The 20,360-nt window shown below is 35.8% G+C and overlaps 1 protein-coding gene across 4 annotated transcripts in view; it reads left to right on the top strand.

Moving 5' to 3' along the window:
• Nucleotides 1-20,360, top strand: part of POLR3G (RNA polymerase III subunit G) — a 42,360-nt gene that overhangs the window by 10,351 nt on the left and 11,649 nt on the right. For 2 of the 4 annotated variants that reach the window (XM_001504618.5, XM_070233306.1), the window contains exons 3-6: nt 1,262-1,391; nt 8,360-8,416; nt 10,211-10,261; nt 17,770-17,852. In XM_001504618.5, coding sequence (XP_001504668.1) covers nt 1,262-1,391; nt 8,360-8,416; nt 10,211-10,261; nt 17,770-17,852 — 321 coding nt within the window. The remainder of the gene's footprint in view (nt 1-1,261; nt 1,392-8,359; nt 8,417-10,210; nt 10,262-17,769; nt 17,853-20,360) is intronic. The other 2 variants (XM_070233307.1, XM_014730771.3) reach the window with 1 other exon arrangement.

Raw genomic sequence — 20,360 nt, 5'->3', positions numbered from 1 at the left:
AACATACTCTTGTTTTATACTTGGAATAAAATCCAAATTCCTTACCGCTGGCTAACAGGCTGTCTCGTCTGGCCTTTCCGATGTCTCTCTGACCCTTTTCCGACCACTCGCTCCTCTCTCCCTAGCCATCCTGGCCTCCTTGTTCCCTCAGGTGTTTTCCTCTGCTGGTTGCCCCGGCTAGAACCATCTGTTCCCCAAGTCTTTGCATGAATGGCTTCCTAATTCTATCCACGTCTCTGCTCAAATGTGACTTCCCTGAGCGGTCATGTGTGCCTACCCTGTCTAGACCGGCCACCTCCCGCCTCGATGCACTGTCAGTCACTCTTCCCTCTACTTGGCTTCATTTTTTTTATGTCACTTGTCAATACCTGAAATTATATATTACCTCATTTGTTTACTTATTTGTTGTGTTTTTCTCCCTTTGACAGTAAGTTCTATACGGACAGGAACTTTGACTAGTTCATCCTAGTATTTCCTGTTGTCTAACCATGTCTGGCTTGGAGTAGGTACTCAATAAATACTTGTAGAATGAATAAATACATTCAGAGTGAAAGTTTGAAAATGTACCCTATACTTAGCTTCTGAAATGTCTTTACTAGGTATCCTGAGGATTTACTTTTTTATGAATATATGTATTTTATGAATATATATTCACACATAAATACAGATGAGTGTGTGTGTGTAATTTTTTAAAATTGAAGATGTAGCTTCAGACTCTTGCTTTGCCATTTATGAGTTATGTGGGCTTATAGATTGTTCACTTCTCAGTTTCTTCACTGTAAAAAGGGAAATATTGATGATTCCTTAAATGAGATCAAGGATGTTGACTACTGAGTGTATCCTGGTCATGGTAACCACTTGCTAAATGATAGCTGCTACTCTTATTTTTTTTTTGTTATTACTGCTTCCACTAATACCACCACCACTGACTGAGATTAATAGGAGACTAAAGCAGTTACTCTCATTGGTGCCTTGATTTTAAAACTGTGGAATCACAGTCAACAGACTAGATAGCAGAATGATGATTGATGTGGTCAGAAGGAAAATTAAGCATCTTTCCTACCTCTAAATAAGAGCAAAGTAGGAAATGAGCTAAAAGGTTAAATAGATTACAAAGTTCAACATCTTTAAGTTGATTGTAAAACTTAGTACCTGTAAAATGTAATTTTCAATAAAACTGACACTTTCCAGAATATAGACATAAGAGATATTAAAATATTTAATTTATTTTAAAAAAAACATTGTCTCTTAACTTAAACAGGATACAGATTATAAACCAGTGCCTCTGAGAACAGGAGAGGGTGAGGATTATATGCTGGCCTTGAAACAGGAGTTGAGAGAAACTATGAAAAGAATGCCTTATTTCATGGAAACACCTGAAGAAAAACAAGGTGCGTGTTGGACTCTTTGATTATGTGTTTCAGCGTATACAGAGGAAACAGTATTTTGGCACAAGATATATGGCTATTTAATGCTGATTGATTCAATTCAGTCAGAAATTATCAGCTACCATGAGAAAGCATATTTATATTGATTTCACAGAAAATATATTTTAAACTTTTTGATATTTTATTTTTCAAATTACCTTTCACAATAGAAGTTTTATATGTCATAAAAATGTTTAAAAAATAAAAATTACCTATAGTACTTATGTCTAGAGAACTACTATTAATATTTTCTTGTATCTTCTGGATTTTTTCTTTTTATGTGTATATTCTTTTTATAAAATTAGATTCATATTGCTTTGTATCTTCTTTTTTCAGTCAATAGTATATTATTAGCATTTTCCTTAGTATTCTTAGAAAATACGATTTTTAATGACTCTGTGGTATTCCATTGTGTAGATATAACATTATTATTTGTAACTAGTTCCCTGCTGTTAGGTTTAAGGTTTTATCTAGTTTTTTTGCACATATATATGTATAATACTGTGATTACTATCCTTATGCATAAACCTTTATGCAGGTTAAAATTTTTAAAAGCTTTGATTATATTTTGGCTTACCATTTATATATCAGATACAATAGAATATAGAAAACATGTATTCATTGGTTATACCAAGGACAGAGAGGAGAAATTATAGTTGAAGGCTTGACAATCTCAGACTGGAAGTGGGAAGTGGTTTTAGAGGAACAGAGCTTGTTCCTAAGTAGTTATTTAGCACAGTAGAACCATATTGATTTTCAGTTTCTGCCCTTGAATGTTGAAATTAGAAAGATCGATATCATCCTTCAGTTCTCAAAACAACATTATTAAAACATGAGAAATTCACATGGTATCATCTCATTCCATTAGTATTAAAAATGCAGTCCATTTTCCCTCTCTCTAAAAGGCTTAGAATTGGCTAAGAGTCAAGAAATGTCTTATATAGAATATAACATGTGTTTGTAATTATAAGAAGCATTTTAGACAAATTCACTTAATTTTTCAAAACATAGCTGCTTGAAGTTATATAGTGGTTTGATAAGAGATATTTTTCCCTCAAAAATGCTGAATTTTTTTATTTTCATATGTTGCGTACTTTTATCTATTTGAATTCAAAAATGAAATTAAAGCTCATTTTAAAAAGTAAGACTAACAACTAGTAAATATTCATTCTTACTTGAAAAAATAATAGTGTAGGGTTTATTTTAGTCTTTAAAATTAGTCTTTTCTCTAGATTTTGGGACAGATTTACTTAACTCAATGTGGTTATTATTAAAGCATATGTCTAATTTACAGTATATCATTAAAGCGTTTATGTGAGTCTTTTGGACAGAGATGTTAAGAACGTAATTTCGTTGCTAGTTTCTGGGAGTGGCTGGCTTATGCCTGGATCAAGAGACTCTTTGTCTTTGATAACTGCGCAATAAAATATTTAAAAACATAAGGAATCTTTTGCTTCTGTTTCTTTCAGGAGAAAACTCTTGTATAGAATTTTCCAAATTGATACAATACAGTCTCCTTGAAGTCTTCACGTTTACCTCTGTTTCTTGATCTAATGTGTTTTATAAAACTATGGTTCAAAATAAAGTGTCTTTAAAAATATAATATATACATTCATATGTGTGTGTCTAGATTAATATAATCTACACTATATATATGTATGTTAGATACACACACATGAATGAAAAAGAATTGGCCCGACTAAACAGAAGTATGCAACTATCAGAGGGAGCCTATTCCAGATAGTGTTACGTCACTCACCAGCCTTCTCCCATCGCTCGCCACCTGTGTTAGCAGAGAGAGAATTAAGGACTAATGTGAAGAAGTGAATCACTAGAGACTGGGGCCAACAAATAGGTTCGGAGATCTCAAGACTTCCTGATAATCAAGTGGCTGGTGGCTCAGGGCGTTGAGATTTGTCAAAGAGAATTGAGGGCACATAATAAATGTATTTCAGGTTGTAATGTCTTCAACATCTGTTTATAAAGTTTTCAGGTAAAATTATAGAAATGGTTGGTATTTCTTTTACAGTGAAATTTATTATTTTTATAATAAAGGAAAAACACCAATGGATATTATTATTTTAATGAACTTTAGCTACAAGGGTATGTAGAGAACATCTGGTCCAATGGTTCCCAGCTCAGATTCCTAAACCACTGGGGTCCTCTGAGGTAGAAACAGGAGCGGGGCCGGCCTGGTGGCATAGCGGTTAAGTTTGCATGTTCTGCTTCTCTGCAGCCGGGGGTTCGCTGGTTCAGATCCCAGGTGCAGACATGGCACTGCTTGGCAAAAGCCATGCTGTGTTAGGCGTCCCACATATAAAGTAGAGGAAGATGGGCACGGATGTGAGCTCAGGGCCAGTCTTCCTCAGCAAAAAGAGGAGGATTGGCAGTAGTTAGCTCAGGGCGAATCTTCCTCAAAAAAAAACCAAAAGAAACAAGAGTGACAGTGGTGATGGTTCTGTAAGCCATTTTCAGAACGTCAAAAGCTTAGTGGAAATAATACGTTTACCTGCAGTATGACCACAAGATCTGTTACTGAATAAATGGAGTTTGTTTGGTTTATTAACTCTCAATATACCGTCAGAGTCCATGAGACCCTAATTTAATTTTTTTTTTTTGAGGAAGATTAGCCCTGAGCTAACATCTGCCGCCAATCCTCCTCTTTTTGCTGATGAAGACTGGCCCTGAGCTAACATCTGTGTCCATCTCCTTCTACTTTATATGTGGGACACCTGCCATAGCATGGCTTGAAAATGGTGCATAGGTCCACACCCAGGATCGGAACCGGCAAATCCCGGGCTGTTGAAGCAGAACACGCGAACTTAACTGCTGTGCCACTGGGCTGGACCCCCTAATTTAATTTTTGAGTTTCTTTTTGAGCAGTTCTTAACTGTATAATAATTGATATTCATAACTTTTGGTTTTTTGTAGAGATCTTCCAAAGAAAAAAGAGAATTTACTTTAAGAAAGAAAACCCATATTATCTTAGTATTACCATATCACCCATTGGACCCTTTTATAAATCTAAAATACATTTTGGAATCTTAGTGATCTTATTTTTCCTGCATCTTGAAACATTTTGCTGTTTCATCATGAGAGATATTATTTCATAAGTATTCATCAATTATTCCCCACTGCTGAACAAAAAGACTAAAGTATTAAAAAAATGGAAGAATGATGAAATTCCATACAAAGATGGTGCAGTAGTTAAAGAAATCATCACTATTACTTCATCCTTTAGTTTTTCTGTTGTGTTGCCCATAGTAGTACATTTTTTTTTCGTGAGGAAAACTATCCCTGAAATAACATCTGTTGCCAATCTTCCTCTATTTTGTATGTGAGATGCCACCACAGCATGGCTTGACGAGTGATGTGTACATCTGCAACCAGGATCTGAACCCACAAACCCTGGGCCACCAAAGCAGAGCACGGGAACTTAATCACCACACCACCAGGCTGGCCCCACATTAATTTTCAAGAAGATACAAAAGAAGTCTGGAGAGACTCTCGACTTCATAGTTGTTTTGTTTCTGTTTTAGCTTTCATAGAATACAATTGAGAATTCAGAATTTTTCATTTTCTACCCATAATGGCAAAGAGAAGGAAATTGACAGAGGAGGATGTTTCACAATTACTGGACAAATCAGAAGATGGATGGCAAAGAGACAGCAGCTCTCTGGATGCTACTGATGATGGTGAAATTGATTGTATAAGCAAAATCTCAGACTGAGCCTTCAGATGATGGTATCCTAGATGACTTTTCTCAAACTTAAGAATCACTGAGTAAACACTGTATCTCTAAGGATGAAAAGGAAATATAGTATTCTCATACAGTTAATCTTTGAAAAGCACCTCATCACATAATATTTCTGGGAACATCCTGTTTGCTAAAATGATGTGTGACTGTTTTTTCTTTTTTCATGATATTTATGTACCAAAATTTATTTGACATAGTTGTAACTGGACAAATGCTGAAGAGAAAGGCAAGGATGATTGAAAGGAAATAGACTGTGTAGAAATGAAACAATTTATTGGATTGATCATGTTAATTGGTAATTATAAGTTTAATAATGAAAATGTTTTACAATTATAGACCAAAGAAGATGACTGGGTCATTCTCTCTTCAACCAATATGTGAGCCATCAAAGTCTTTAAAAGTATTACATTTTGATGATGCAAATACAAGAAGAAGAATTGGAAGTAATGATAAGCTAGAACCAATTAGAGATGTATTTGTAATCTAGAGTCATGTGGATGGTGCAAGAAGCAGAACGAGAAGTAATAAGTCAGAATTTATTAAAGATGTATTTGAAATCTGGAATCAGGATATGTGAAATGCATATATTCAGGATTTGTGCATGACAAACCTAGAATGCACATTTGATGCACAGTTAGCTGCATTCAAGGGACATTGCCTGTTTTGGGTAAATGTACCTTCAAAACCAGAAAAATAATGGAATATAAATTAGAGTTTACTATACTTAATTTCTTATTAAAACTTCCATTAGTTTTCTTTCTTTTTAAATAACAGCTTTATTGAGATAAAATTCACTTTTTAAAGTATACAATTCAGTGGCTTTTTCTGTAGTCACTGAATTGTGCAACCAGCACTACTATCTAAATTTTGGAACCTTTTCATCATCCTAAAAAGAAACCTTATATCCATTAGGATCACCCCATTCTCCCCTCTCCTCAGCTTATGGCAACCACTGATCTGCTCTCTCTCTAGAGATTTGTCTGTTCTGGACATTTCATATAAATGGAATGATAGGTGTTCTTTTATGACTTTTTTTTTTTTAAAGATTGGCACCTGGACTAACAACCGTTGCCAATCTTTTTTTTTTTTCTGCTTTATCTCCCCAAACCCCCCCTGTATGCAGTTGTATATCTTAGTTGCACGTCCTTCTAGGTGTGGGATCTGGGACGCCGCCTCAATGTGGCCTGACGAGCTGTGCCATGTTCACGCCCAGGATCCGAACCCTGGGCTGCCGCAGCGGAGCACACTAACTTAACCACTCGGCCACGGAGCCGGCCCCGATGACTTTTATGTTCTTTCACTTAGCATAATGTCTTCATGGTCCATCCATGGTATAGCATATATCAGTACTTCATTTCTTTTTAGTGCTGAATAATATTTCATTGTATATTTATATTACATTTTGTTTATTCATTCATCAATTAATGGACATTTGGTTCAGTTCCACTTTGGGGCTATCATGAGTAATGCTGCTATGAACATTTACATGCACATTTTTCTGTGGACATGTGTCATTTCTGTTTGGTATATATCTTGGGTCATATGGTAACTCTGTTTAACACTTTGAGGAACTGGCAAACTGTTTTCCAAAATGGTTGCACCATTTTATGTTACCAACAGTCTATCAGGGTTCCAGTTTCTCCACATCTTTGTCAACACTTGTTATTGTCTTTTTGGTTGTAGCTGTCCTACTGGGTATAAAATGATATCTCATTGTGCTTTTGAATTGAATTTCCCTAATGACTAATGATGTTGAGCATCTTATCATGTGCTTTTTGTCCATGGGTATCTTTGTTGGACAAATGTCTATTCAAATCGTTTCCCTCTTTTTTTATCCCCAGTAATTTTATTGAGATCATAATGATTTATAATATTGTGCAATTTCAGGTGTACATTATTACTTGCCTCTTTTTAGTTGGCTTCTGGTAGTTGGTTCTCAATACCTCTTATTCTGTAAATTATTTGAAAGTAACCTAAAAATATAAAAAATGGTTTGTTGGACTGAGATAATAAGTGGTAATAGCTGTTTTTCTTGATATACTGAGGGTTAAATATTTTTAAAATATGGAATCTGTTTTAGAGAAAATTTTTAAATGCAAATGCTGGGAATCTCTCACTTATGCTGACTTCTCTTAACAGATGAAAAACTTGAGAGCAAGGTTGAAGTTAAACAGTTAAATACCTAGAAAAGCCTGGTTTCTTGGTCTCTGATCTACTATTTATTTTGGTTATTTTTATCTAACACCATGGTCTCAGTATTATTTGGAAGCATTTCCTTAACGTGGAAGAAAAATCAGTATATATTTGGGCCTTGATTTTTATATTTTCATCTTTTGTATCACCTTCCCTTTTTCATGGCTATACTCCCAAATCACTTTTTATTTTGAACCATGGTTTTAAGCTGTTGCATGATGGTGTTGCTTGCCAACTTGTGTGGTCGGGAAAGGGTTTGGGCCCTCATTGAGGGAGTTTCTTGTGGCAAAGTGGGCAAAGCAGAAGCAAGAGCCACAGTGTTACCTCTCCCATTTTTGGCAAGCTCAGAAGGTCCGTCCCTGCCGAGTTCTCAGTAGTTGCATGGAAAGCTTGCAGCTTCCTGATCACACCCCATCAAGTCCAACCTTGCCTACTCCTGGCCTTTTCCCCATTCCCCTCCCCAGTGGACTGTGAAAAGTAGCTCATTGAGAAGCATAGCTGAATGTGTGTGTTAAGCACCAGCAGTGAGCAAACAGCCCTCCATCCCCGCTTAGATACTTAACACATCCCAGTTACACAGGTTTAAAGATTGGGAGCTGGAGGCCATTGTCACAAGAAGAAATAAAAGATGCTGAGAAGACTTCCCTGTCCTTTTATGTAAATGGCTTCCTGACCTGGCTCTGGGCTTTTGTGAATATTCTCAGAGGTGAGTCAGGTTGACTAATTCTAAGAACCATCATCAGAGTTTAGGTCTCCGCTCACCCCGCCGTTCATACCCAGCTGTGGCTTCCACTTCCTCGAACGTGTAATGCTCACTGAACTTTTCCATGTGTGTTCAGGAACACACTATGTACGAATGTAGGAGACTCGCTATATGTGAAGTCAAAGGTGTTTGGGGTTTTCAATTATTGTAAAAGAATGGCTTAAATTCAGGTTTCATTCTTGATTTTTTTCTAATGAACGCTTTTTTCTTTTTTTCTAGATATTGAAAGATATAGTAAAAGATATATGAAGGTGTACAAAGAAGAGTGGATACCAGGTAATTAGAAAACAGAAAATGTTAAAATAATTTTTAAAGCCTACCTCCCTATCGCATATTTTTTTAGGACAAATTTTCTATATTCACCATAGGAAAATAGAGTCTGGCTCTTTTCCCGTAATTGATTAGTAACACATATCTCTTGAAAACTAAGATGAAAAGATTTTTATACTGTTAGAAGGAGGAGTTGAAGTGTTTTTGTGGAAGTTCTTAAAATGGATTTTTTATAAAAGAGGATCTGCCAAACCTATTTGGATTTTCCATTTTCATTTTCGACAATCTCAATTTTAATCTCTGCTACCAGTACACACTTCTGTGCTCCTGTGTGATTAGATAGCTTTTGAGGAGAAAACAATTTTTTAAGCCAAGCTAATGGGTCTTCTTTTCTTTCAAGCAGACATAGACGGTTTTTAGTTGTTAAGATGCCTTCTCAACAGAACCACACCTAAGAGAGGCTTTTTTTCACCGTTCACAAATTTGCCTTTGACACAGACAAGGTGGAAGGGGCTGGAGAGATCTCATCCAGCTCATTCATTTTGCAGATAAAAAACAGTTGCCCTAGAAATGAAGTGACCTGTTGGGGCGACTTGGACAGCACTACTAGAACCCAGGTCTCCTCGTTTTAGCTCACTTGCCTTTGACATCCTGTCCTTTTATAGAAACTGCCTTTATGTAAAAACAAAAACAGCATTTACAGGATTATTGCTTTCACGGGTTATAGTGCTCTTTTCAGTGTCGATGGTTGATAAGGTTCTGTCCCCTCTCTCCTGGATCTATCGTTTCTTCCGCTTCTTAAATATTCATTCCTAAAAGATTTTCTTTATATACTTTCTTATGATCATCTATGAGTCACTTAGAAAAACAAATATATTCAAAGAAAAATTTATTAGTTCAGGTAAAATAGCTTAAGATATGAATGTTTTTTACAGAATGCACTGAGATATTTTTATCAGCAGGCAGTATTTTTTTAATTCATTTTTATGTTGCTTCATTTTTCTGATTAACTCTATGCTTAAAAATTAGAAGAACGTGACAAATTAGAGGAATTGTTTAACAAAATCATTTATTGGAGGGAATTTACTTTTCCATAGGTATTTGTATTTTTAATTTTAAAGTTTTCAGATAATTATTAAAATTGTTTATTTAATTTTGCATCTCTTGGGATTGTAGTCACATTAACTTTTGGGGAAAAAATCCTTTATTACATAAGAAATACATATCAACTACAGAAAACTTTAAAAATATAGAGTAGTTAAATAGTAGATAAGTAATACTTAAGAAAAACAGCTGTAATCCCAACACCCACAAAGAATTACTGTAATATTTTCTTCCCAATCTAGAGCTTTCTCTGAACAAATACTATATATAAAAAGATTTGTATGTTAGGTTTATTCTTTTAAATGGGATTCTATATATATATTGTTTTAGAAACTTTTTATTTAATAATGTCATGAATAAATTCATGTCCATAAATATTTTTCTATATCATTATTCTTGTTAAAAAAATTTCTGTATTTAAAATTTATTACATAAATTAAATTATATAGCTATTAAAAGAATGTTGTAGAAATTTTATGGCACTATTTCAAAGCTATTTTAATGAATTTTTTTCCTCATAGGAGAAAACGTATCACTGTTATGTTTTGATTCCTAGGCTAAATCTGTGTAGTCAGATACTAAGAAATTTTACTTTTTCTGCATGAGCAACTGTCGTGTGCTTTAAATAGTTATGTCCAGTGCCACTAATTCCTAGAAGAAAGTGAAATTTTTGTATTTCTTCTTTTGCACACCCAGATTGGAGAAGACTCCCAAGAGAGATGATGCCAACAAAAAAATGCAAAAAAGGTATGCTGAGTAATATAATAATAATCCAGGTGGGAAAAGGTTATTGCTTAAATTCTATCTAATATGGAATTGTCAACATGAAGTTACACTCAATGTTCTGAATACTTTTTCTTGAAATGTGTTTGGCATTTTGGTTATTTTGGTAAAGCATTTTGTTATTGACTTTCTGGTTTGTTTTGTTTGTTTTTGTTTGTTTAGTTGTTTTTTGTTTTTTGTTTTTGTTTTTTTTGAGGAAGATTAGCCCTGAGCTAACTACTGCCAATCCTCCTCTTTTTGCTGAGGAAGCCTGGCCCTGAGCTGACATCCGTGCCCACCTTCCTCTACTTTATATGTGCGACGCGTACCAGAGCATGGTGTGCCAAGCGGTGCCATGTCCACACCCGGGATCCAAACTGGCAAACCCCGGGCCACTGAGAAGCAGAACGTGTGAACTTAACTGCTGTGCCACCGGGCCGGCCCCTGTTTTTCTTTATTTATGGAATTTTGATGTGCTGGGAAAGACTTTTGAATTACACAGACATTTTCATTTGTATATTTGACATTTTTTGGATGGTTATACTGGCTGTATTTTAAGTTTTTAACTAAAACATTTGGAACTGGTGAAATTTGGGAACTGGTAGAATAGAACTTTATACTGTACATAAAATACCAAAGTGAAAGTTTCCATGGTGGTGTTCTTTCATAATTCCACTGAGTAAATAGTTGCTAAGTCTCCACTGTTGCCAGACACTGTGCTCAGAGGAATAAAACAGCGAGCAAAGTGGGAATAATCCTTGACCTCGTGGAGTTTACAGTCAAGTGGAGCAAGAACATTAAACAAAAACACACTGTCCTCATTGGGAGGTCAGGGTCGGGTTATTTAAGGAAAATGGAACTGGAGTCCAGATTGAAGGAAGAGTAGGAGTTTACTAAGATGAGACTGGAGGAGGGACACTGGAGAAAGACCAGGTTTATGAAGGAAAAATCATGAGTTCAGTTCAAAGATAGTACTTAAGGTTCCTTTGAGATTTATAAGTAGAAATGTTGAATATGCTGTTGGATACAGAGGGATGGAGCTCAAAATAGAGATGGTAGTCATCAACATAGATATTATAATTGAGACTGTGAGAAAAGATGAGCTTGTCCAGGGTGAAATTAGAGAAGTAGAAGAATGAGGGCCTAACCCTGAGCTTGGAGGAATGCCCAAATTTAATGGGCCGGTGGAGGAAATTGAATCAGCAAAGAAAAGAGATGGAAAGAGAGAGGAGGAGGAGAACCAGAACAGAGTGGAGTCACAGAAGCGAGAGTGTACAGAAGTGAAGAGTATTTCAGAAGGTGGTCAACAATGTGAAAGGAGGTTAAACAATGCTGCCGAGAGGTCAAGCAAGACAAAGATTGGAAAATGTAACGTAAACTAATTTTTGACATGTCTATCATTGTTGACCTCAGTGGGAGCTTTTTAAAAGATTTGTAGAGGTGGAATCCAGAGTGGAATGGGTTACACAGTAAATGGGAGTTTAGGAAATGGAGACAGCTAGCACAGATGAGTCTTTGGAGAATCTTGCTACAAAGAATGAAGGGAGAAAAAGGAAGATAGCCAAAGAGATTAAGAACAATGGGGTTAGCAACTAAGAGAAGAGAAGAAATCCCCCCCATCTCCCTCTTATTTTGTTCAGGCCTTGTTTTGTTTGTTTTTTTTAATAGACTTTATTTTTTTAGAGCAATTTTACATTCACAGCAAAATTGAGCAGAAAGTACAGAGATTTCTCATACATTCCCTGCCCTCCCCTACATGCATAGCCTCCCTCTTTGTTAGCATCCCCCACCAGAGTGGTACCTTGGTTACAATCATTGAACGTACATTGATGCACCCTTATTATGCAGAGTCCAAACCTCAGGGCTCACTCTTTCTGTGGTACCTTCTGTGGGTTTTGACAAATGTATAATGACATGTATCCACCATTACAGTGTAGTACAGAGTAGTTTCACTGCCCTAAAAATCCTCTGTGTTCTGCCTACTTATCCCTTCCTCCTCCTAACCCCTGGCAACCACTAATCTTTTTTCTGACTCCATAGTTTTGCCTTTTCCAGAATGTCTTAGAGTTGGAATCATACAGTATGTAGGCTTTTCAGATTAGCTTCTTTCACTTAGTAATATGCATTTAAGTTTCCTTCACAACTTTACATGGCTTGGTAGCTCATTTCTTTTTAGCATTGAATTATATTCCATTGTCTAGATGTACCACAATTCATCTGTTCACTTACTGAAGGACATCTTGGTTGCTTCCAAGTTTTGGCAATTATGGATAAAGCTGCTATAAACATCTGTTTTTGTGTAGACATAAGTTTCCAACTCCTGTAAGTAAATACCAAGAAGCATAAATGCTGGATTGTATGGTAAGAGTATGTTTAGTTTTGTAAGAAACCACCAAACTGTCTTCCAAAGTGACTACCATTTTGCATTGCCACCAGCAATGAATGAGAGGTCCTGTTGCTCCATATCCTTGTCAACATTTGGTGTCGTGAGTGTTCTGGATTTGAACCATAGAATAGGTGTATAGTGGTATCTTGTTTTAATTTGCATTTCCCTGATGACAAATGATGTGGAGCATCTATTTATATGCTCACTTGCCAGTAGTATATCTTGTTTGACAAGATGTCTGTTAAGATCTTTGGCTCATTTTTTAATTAGATTTTTTGTGTTCTTATTGTTGAGTTTTAAGAGTTCTTTGTATATTTTGGATAACAGTCTATAGGGAAAACACACTCCTGCTGTGTGTTTCTCCTTTGCTTTCATACTACTGCCACATTCACAACAGTTCTGACGCCAGATGTGTGGAGTATTTTTTTCCCGCATCAAGCAATTCTCTCCACCACCAGCTGGGTGTCTTACAATTCAATTCAGTTCTGACATTAACCAGAATTGGCACAGGTCCCTCAGGTTAAGGACTTAGTCCCATGAGACTGGTCCCCACTTCAGATGCCAATCATGAGTAGTAGGTCTCCAACAAACTTCTATCTTCCTCAGCAAAAAGAGGAGGTTTGGCAGCAGTTAGCTCAGGGCTAATCTCCCTAAAAAGAAAAAAACTTCTGTCTGACTTGGCTGCAAATTGGAAGTTCCTGTGACCCCACCCACCCTGCCAGGATTTGACTTGCGAGAACAGTTTGCTAGAACTCAAGGAAACACTTACTTAGGTTCACCAATTTATTATGTAATAAACCATATGATAAAGGATACAAATAAACAGTCATATAAGGTGATACATAGGGCGAAGTCCAAATGAGTCCCCAGCACAGGAACTTATGTCTCCATGGTGTTGGGATGCGCCCCCTTCCCAGTATATGGATGTTCACCAACCTGGAAACTCACTGAACCCCGTACTTTTAGAATTTTTATGGAGGCTTCATCACATAGGCATGATCAATCATTAACTCAATTTCCAGCCCCTCTCCCATTTTCCAGGGGATGGGAGATGGGGCTGAAAGTTCCAGACTTCTAATCATGGCTTGATCTACCTGGTGACCAGCCCTTATCCTGAAGCTATGCAGGAACCCACCAAGAGTTTCCTCCTTAGAACAAAAGATACTTCTGTCACCCAGTAAATTCCAAGGGGTTTAGGAACTCTGTCAAAGGGTCAAAGACAAAATATTAGCACAAAAGATGCTCCTAGTGCCTTTATCATTTAGGAAATCAGAAAAGTTTGAAGAATTCTGTGCCAGCACCCAGGAGCGGAGGCCAGTATATATTTTTTTCTATTATTGCACACAGTCCTTGATCACATATGTCTTTTGAAAATATTTTCTCCCGGTCTCTGGCTTGTTTTCTCGTTCTCTTGACACTGTCTTTCACAGAACAGATATTTTTAATTTTAATGAAGTCAATTCTTTCTTATCAATTCTTTCTATCATGGATTGTGCCTTTGGTGTTGCATCTAAAAAGTCATCACCAAACGCAAGGTCATCTAGATTTTCTCCTGTTGTCTTTTAGGAGTTTTATAGTTTTGTGTTTTACGTTTAGGTCTGTGATCTATTGAGTTATTTTTTGTGAGGGGTGTAATGTCTGTCTGAATCCATTTTTCTGTATGTGAAAGTCCCATTATTTCAGCACCACTTGTTGAAAAGACTCTTTTCTTCATTGTATTTCCTTTGCTCCCTTTTTTATATTTTTGTGGGTCTTTTCTGGGCTCTCTATTCTTTCACCTATACCGCACTGTCTTGATTACTGTGGCTGTATAGTATGTTTTAAAGTTGAGTGATGTCCATCCTCCAACTTTGTTCTTTCTTTCAATATTGTGTGGGCTATTCTAGGTCTTTTGCCTCTGCCTATTAACGTTAGAATCAGTTTTTCAGTATCTGCAAAGTAACATACTAGGATTTTGATTGAGATGGCATGGAATCTATAGATCAAGTTAGGAAGAACTGATGTCTTGACAATATTGAGTCTTCCTATACGTGAACTTGGAATATCTTTCCATTTATTTGGTTCTTTGATTTCATTCATCAGTTTTATAGTTTTCCTCATATAGATTGTGTACATATTTTATTAGATTTATGTCTAAGTATTTCATTTGGGAGGTGCTCATGTAAATGGTATTATGTTTTTAATTCAAATTCCACTTGTTCATCGTTGGTATATAGGAAAGCGCTTGACTTTTGTGTGTTAACCTTGTATCCTGTAATCTTTCTATAATTGCTTATTGGTTCCAGGGGTTTTTTGAGAGATTCTTTCAGATTTTCTGTACAGATGATCATGTCACCTACAAACAAAGACAGTTTTGTTTCTTCCCTTAGAATCTGTGTACCTTTTATATCCTTTTTTTTATATTACTGCATTAGCTAGGGCTTCCTATACGATGTTGAAAAGCAGTTGCAAGGGGTAACTTTCTTGCCTTGTTCCTGATCTTAGTGGGAAAGTGTCAAATTTTTCACCATTAGGTATGATGTAACTATAGGGTTTTTTTGGTAGATATTCTTTATCAAGTCAAAGAAGTTCCCCTCTATTCTTAGTTTACTAAGAGTTTCTATCATGAGTGGCTGTTTGATTTCGTCAGATGTTTTTTCTGCATCTATTGATAAGATCATGTGATTTTTCTTCTCTCGCCTGTTAATGTGATGGATTACGTTAGTTGATTTTGGAATGTTGAACCAGCCTTACATACCTGGCATAAATCCCAGTTGGTCGTGGTGTATAATTCTTTCTGTGCATTGTTGGATTGAACTTGAGAACATTTTGTTGAGGATTTTTTGCATCTGTATTCATGAACGACATCAGTCTTTAGTTTTCTTTTGCGGAATATTTGTCTGGTTTTGGTATTATGGTACTGCTGTCCTCATAGAATGAGTTACGAAGTCATTCTGTCTTCTGAAAGATATTCTCCCCTTTTTAACAGCTTATTGTGGTAGAATTGACAGAATAAAATGCACATATTTTAAATATACAATTTGGTAAGTTTTGACGTATGTCTTTAAAGTGGAAGTATTTTTGTTTTATTTCAAACCTACAATATATAAGAATATTCAGCTCGATTGTGTACAGAGTATTATAAGATATAATACTATATCTGCTGTCCCCTTTATACTCTTGAGTTTTATTGGGCAAATATGTTATTTTCACAATAAAATAACGTGTATGAATGATACTGGTCATGTTTTAATGGGTCGCAAATTAGAGGTCAGCTTTAGGAGAGCTGAAAAGAATGATTTGGAAGAATTAGTTTTTCAAATACATCCCTGCTGATGACACATGCCTGGAGTCTCAGATACACATTGATCATCAGTAAAGGCTTCCAGTGCACCAGGACTTCCATTTGTTAAAAAACCAAACAACAACAATAAATCTTTTTCCATTCTCCTCTAATATTTTTTATTGCTTATTGTGTAATTTTTGTGCTTTATTCTTGGTAAGCTTATATTCTATTTTATTAAAATGGCCTCCACTGATTTACGCCAAAGTAAACAATATCAAAAGAGCCAACGGCTGAGAAAGTTTGTTTCTTGAAGAACCAGCTACTGGCAGGTATTGAAAGAAACAAAAAAATTCAAATATATGCATATATTTGGCCAAGATGGAAAAAAAAATCATGTTAATGTTTTGGGGTTAAAACAATCTTTTAAGAAATTTTGGTAGTTTGACAGTTCTCTCCCAGTTAAACATATAAAGATTAGGCATTATATAAAACCAGAATGATACATAGTGAAAAATACTGAGTGGACTTGAATATGCAACTGACTTTTTTGGTTAAGAGTGTAGTAATTTTTAATAAGTTTATTTACCTGACCGTGTTCGATAATATCCATTTAACAGACTTATGTGATATGAAATTTAAATAATTTGATAAAAGCTTCTTAGAGGAAAACATTCATGATGTGAGTAAATTACATTCTTAGCTAATGTTTTCTGGCATCAATGTTATAATATATATTGAGATCTTGTTCATATATGATACTGTATTTTATGTCCTACAGTTCAAATTAAACAGTCTTTGCCCTCAAGGGGGCCAGAGAAAGTTACCCATCATTAAATCTAACTATTACTTTTGTTTGAGCAAAACCTCACTAATGGATGTGTTTGGGAGTTCTGAGCTCAGTGACTCCCTGAGGGGCAATTTGGTATAACACAGTAAATTCTAATTCCATCAGTTATGGGTCATCCACCACAATCTAAAAATTTTCTTCTTCTGTAGGTTAAATGTTAATCTTTAACAAAATTACATCGTTCTGAGCCATATTTTCCTCTATTACCAAGTAATTTCTAGGTATTTAGTTTGATTTGGGGAAAGAACTATAGTAATTTTTTATCACAATGGGACAATTTTATAGTATATCATAATGTTTGGGTAACTGGCAGGATCTATATGTGAAATAATTCTCTATTCTCTGCAGTTTCAGAATAGCGTCAAAATGCAATATTTTTGATATGGCTTAAAAAATTATGTATCCCAAAGCCATTAAAATGTTTTATTTATATTGCTTTGAGTTTTCAGATTCATATGATGAGTATGTTCAGTTTAACCATTTTCATCTTCGTTCCAAAGATAATGCTATATTACACTGAATATAACCTCTTTCTCATCTCTGTAACCATTGGCAAATGCGTATTTATTCTGCACTTGTTTTTTATTTTCCAAACCTGGTAAAATGGCCCTAGTTAAAATTCCTGATCAGTGCTCAGGAAGCCAGTGCAGATGATGCATTCCTGAGAGCCTTTCCGCTGGTCCTCTACTGTTGCTACCTGAGGTAACATTTCTACAATTTTGGCCCTAATGACATTAATTCATCTGGCTGCAGTCTTAGAAAATATCCTATTAAGTGATTATCATTTACTCCTCACCAGGGAAAATTGGTGAGGTGTTCAAATTGGTGAGGTGTTTTGATTGATTTTGTTTATTCTTTAAGAAAATTAATTGTCTGCAAATGATGTGCCTGTCTCGTATGCTGTACCACTGTGCCTGACAGCATATTAAAAGGCAAAGAAACTTAATACACAGTTGCTGTTATAGAAAAATATATTCACAGTAGTTTTCCTTCAGCAGGCCCCAAATCCAAAAAGGCAAAAGTTACAGGCCAAGGCACTTCGCTCACTAATCCTGCAGACGTATTGAAAAAGATCGAGGTAAGGTTTTCTTCTTACTATGAGATCAAACTGAAAAACTGTCATACCTTCTTTTGCCTTCTTCAACCTTTCCAACTTCTCTCACTTTTTAATAACGTGGATTTGGCAGAACTGAGCCCAGCACGCAGGGTAACTGGAAAGATGTGAATGTTCTTGGCTGGCAGTATGGCGGCTCCATCTTCTCTTTCTCTACTACTCACCTGTCAACTTGCCTCACCTTTTATAGCCTGCTTCCTTTTCTACTGTATCCCTCTTTTCCCCTTGCATTTGAATTATGCATGGAAAAGAAACATGTAAGAATTACATACCTAAAATGTATTTCTTTGAAAAACCTCTCATTTTTTTTTTTCCTCCTACTGTTGTATGTGTACTTTTTAATGTTTTTTTTTCTGTCTTATGTTAAGTATGGAAGATTCTATTGAGGGGAAACCATATCTTATGGAACTTATTTTTATATCTTTTTTTTGTTTTTAAAGATTGGCACCTGAGCTAACATCTGTTGCCAATCTCCTTTTCTTCTTCTTCTTCTTCTTCTCCCCAAAGCCCCCCAGTACCTAGTTGTAGATTCTAGTTGTGAGTGCCTCTGGCTGCGCTGTGTGGGACGCCGCCTCAGCACGGCCTGATGAGCAGTGCCATGCCTGTGCCCAGGATCCAAACTGGCGAAACCCCGGGCCACTGAAGCGAAGTGCTCAAACTTAACCACTTGGCCACGGGGCGGGCCCCATCTTCCTTTTTTTTAATATTTCAAGAATAAAAAGATAAAATTCAAAAGGTTAATAAACTGAAAATTTGCCTTCCCATCCCTCTTCCTAGCCATCCACTTCTCCTCCTATAGACAACCAGTGTTACCAGTTTATTATATATCCTTCCAGAAATATTTTATGCATAGCAAATACAGATTTTTTTCTTTCTCTTTTTAACGACAAAAGATAGCATATTATACTGTTTTGCATTTTCATTTTATCACTTAAAATATCTTGGAGACGGTCCATGTCAGTCTGTATAGCGTTGCCTCATTCTTTTTTTTTGGCCCTACTGTAAGAATGAACCCGTAATTTATTTAATCAGTATCCTATTGATGGACATTATGTTTCATCTAGTGTTTCGCTGTTATAAGCAATGCTGTAGTGAGTTCATGTTAAGTATGTCATTACACATATGTAGAGTAAATTGCTAGAAGTAGATTTGTTGGGTCAGTTGTTATGTGTATTGTATAATATGGATAAATATTGACAGATCACTCTGCATGGAGGTTATACCAATTTATTTCCACTATCAATGCATGTATCACCTGGCATTGATGGTGATGATGTTGTTGATGATGATGAAGATGATGATGATGGTAGCAGCTAGCACCTATTGAGAACTTATTATGTACCAGGCTCTTTGATGAGTTATTTATATACATTATGTTCTTAAGACTTCATAACAACAAAGAGAGATAGGTATTATTATTCCTTACTTACAGATGAGGAAGTCAAGGCTTTAAAACTTTACTTGCCTGGCCAAGTTGGCACAGCTACATAGTAACAGAAACTCATATTTTTGTCATGTAATTTTTTGATCAGTACTTGAGCTGGAGATAACAGGTCTGAAAATAAAGCCAGAAGGATCGTTGAAGGAATAGCAATAACTGTCAGGTTTAACTTGGTGGAATGATGGATGAGGCTGTAGAACTAGCCAGCTTGTATTGATTGAACACAGATTCTGACTGTTCTTAAAGCTTCCTGGAAAGAAGTTGCTAAGATGACATGTGCTATAAGGAAGATTGATCTAGACCTATGGATGTAGTTTCTCATCAGAACAAATTGTGTTTCCTTATTCACTACATTTAAACCCCTTTTTCAGTATACACGTTGTTAGAACTGGAAATTTTAAATCTAGAAATCCCAATGAGTGAACGGTTTTAATAGAGCAAGATTAACTTCCAGATGACCCTGTTATTCATTTCTTCTGCATAAGCAGTTGCAAGTTTTATTATAATAAAACTTCTGTGGATGGAGAGGGAGTGACATATGGTCAAATCTCGTGATTAATGTGTGAATAGTCAGAGAGCAGTTAACCAGTATTTGAGCTTTTTATTTCTGCATGACATATAAGAGGCTCTTTCTATAGGTGGCCATATAGTATTTAAGCTAGACCTGTTCCCTGCCCATAAATTACCCGTTTTCAAAGTTTTCACATTGTATTATTCACATTATTCTTAAAACAAATCTGTAAAGTAATAGGGGTAGTTAAGTCTCACAGAAGAGAAAATGGAGACTACTAAGTGGATGAACCAAACTGGTAGCTTACTGCAAAGGATGAAGTAATGAGACAATGCGTGTGGCTCTGAGACCATTTTTTTTTAATTGCATAAATCTGCTATTTGTTAACCTATTGAGGAATTTTATGGGTTTGATTTAGATCTATGTGGTAGAAATAAAGTCGAAGTTATTTATTTAAAGATGTTTGAGGTGGCAATAATGGAATTGAAGATTTCCTAGTCCCTGCATGGCACTGAATGAA

Source organism: Equus caballus, chromosome 14, assembly GCF_041296265.1.
Source record: "Equus caballus isolate H_3958 breed thoroughbred chromosome 14, TB-T2T, whole genome shotgun sequence".
Lineage (NCBI taxonomy): Eukaryota > Metazoa > Chordata > Mammalia > Perissodactyla > Equidae > Equus > Equus caballus.
This window is presented reverse-complemented; position numbering and strand designations above follow the sequence as displayed.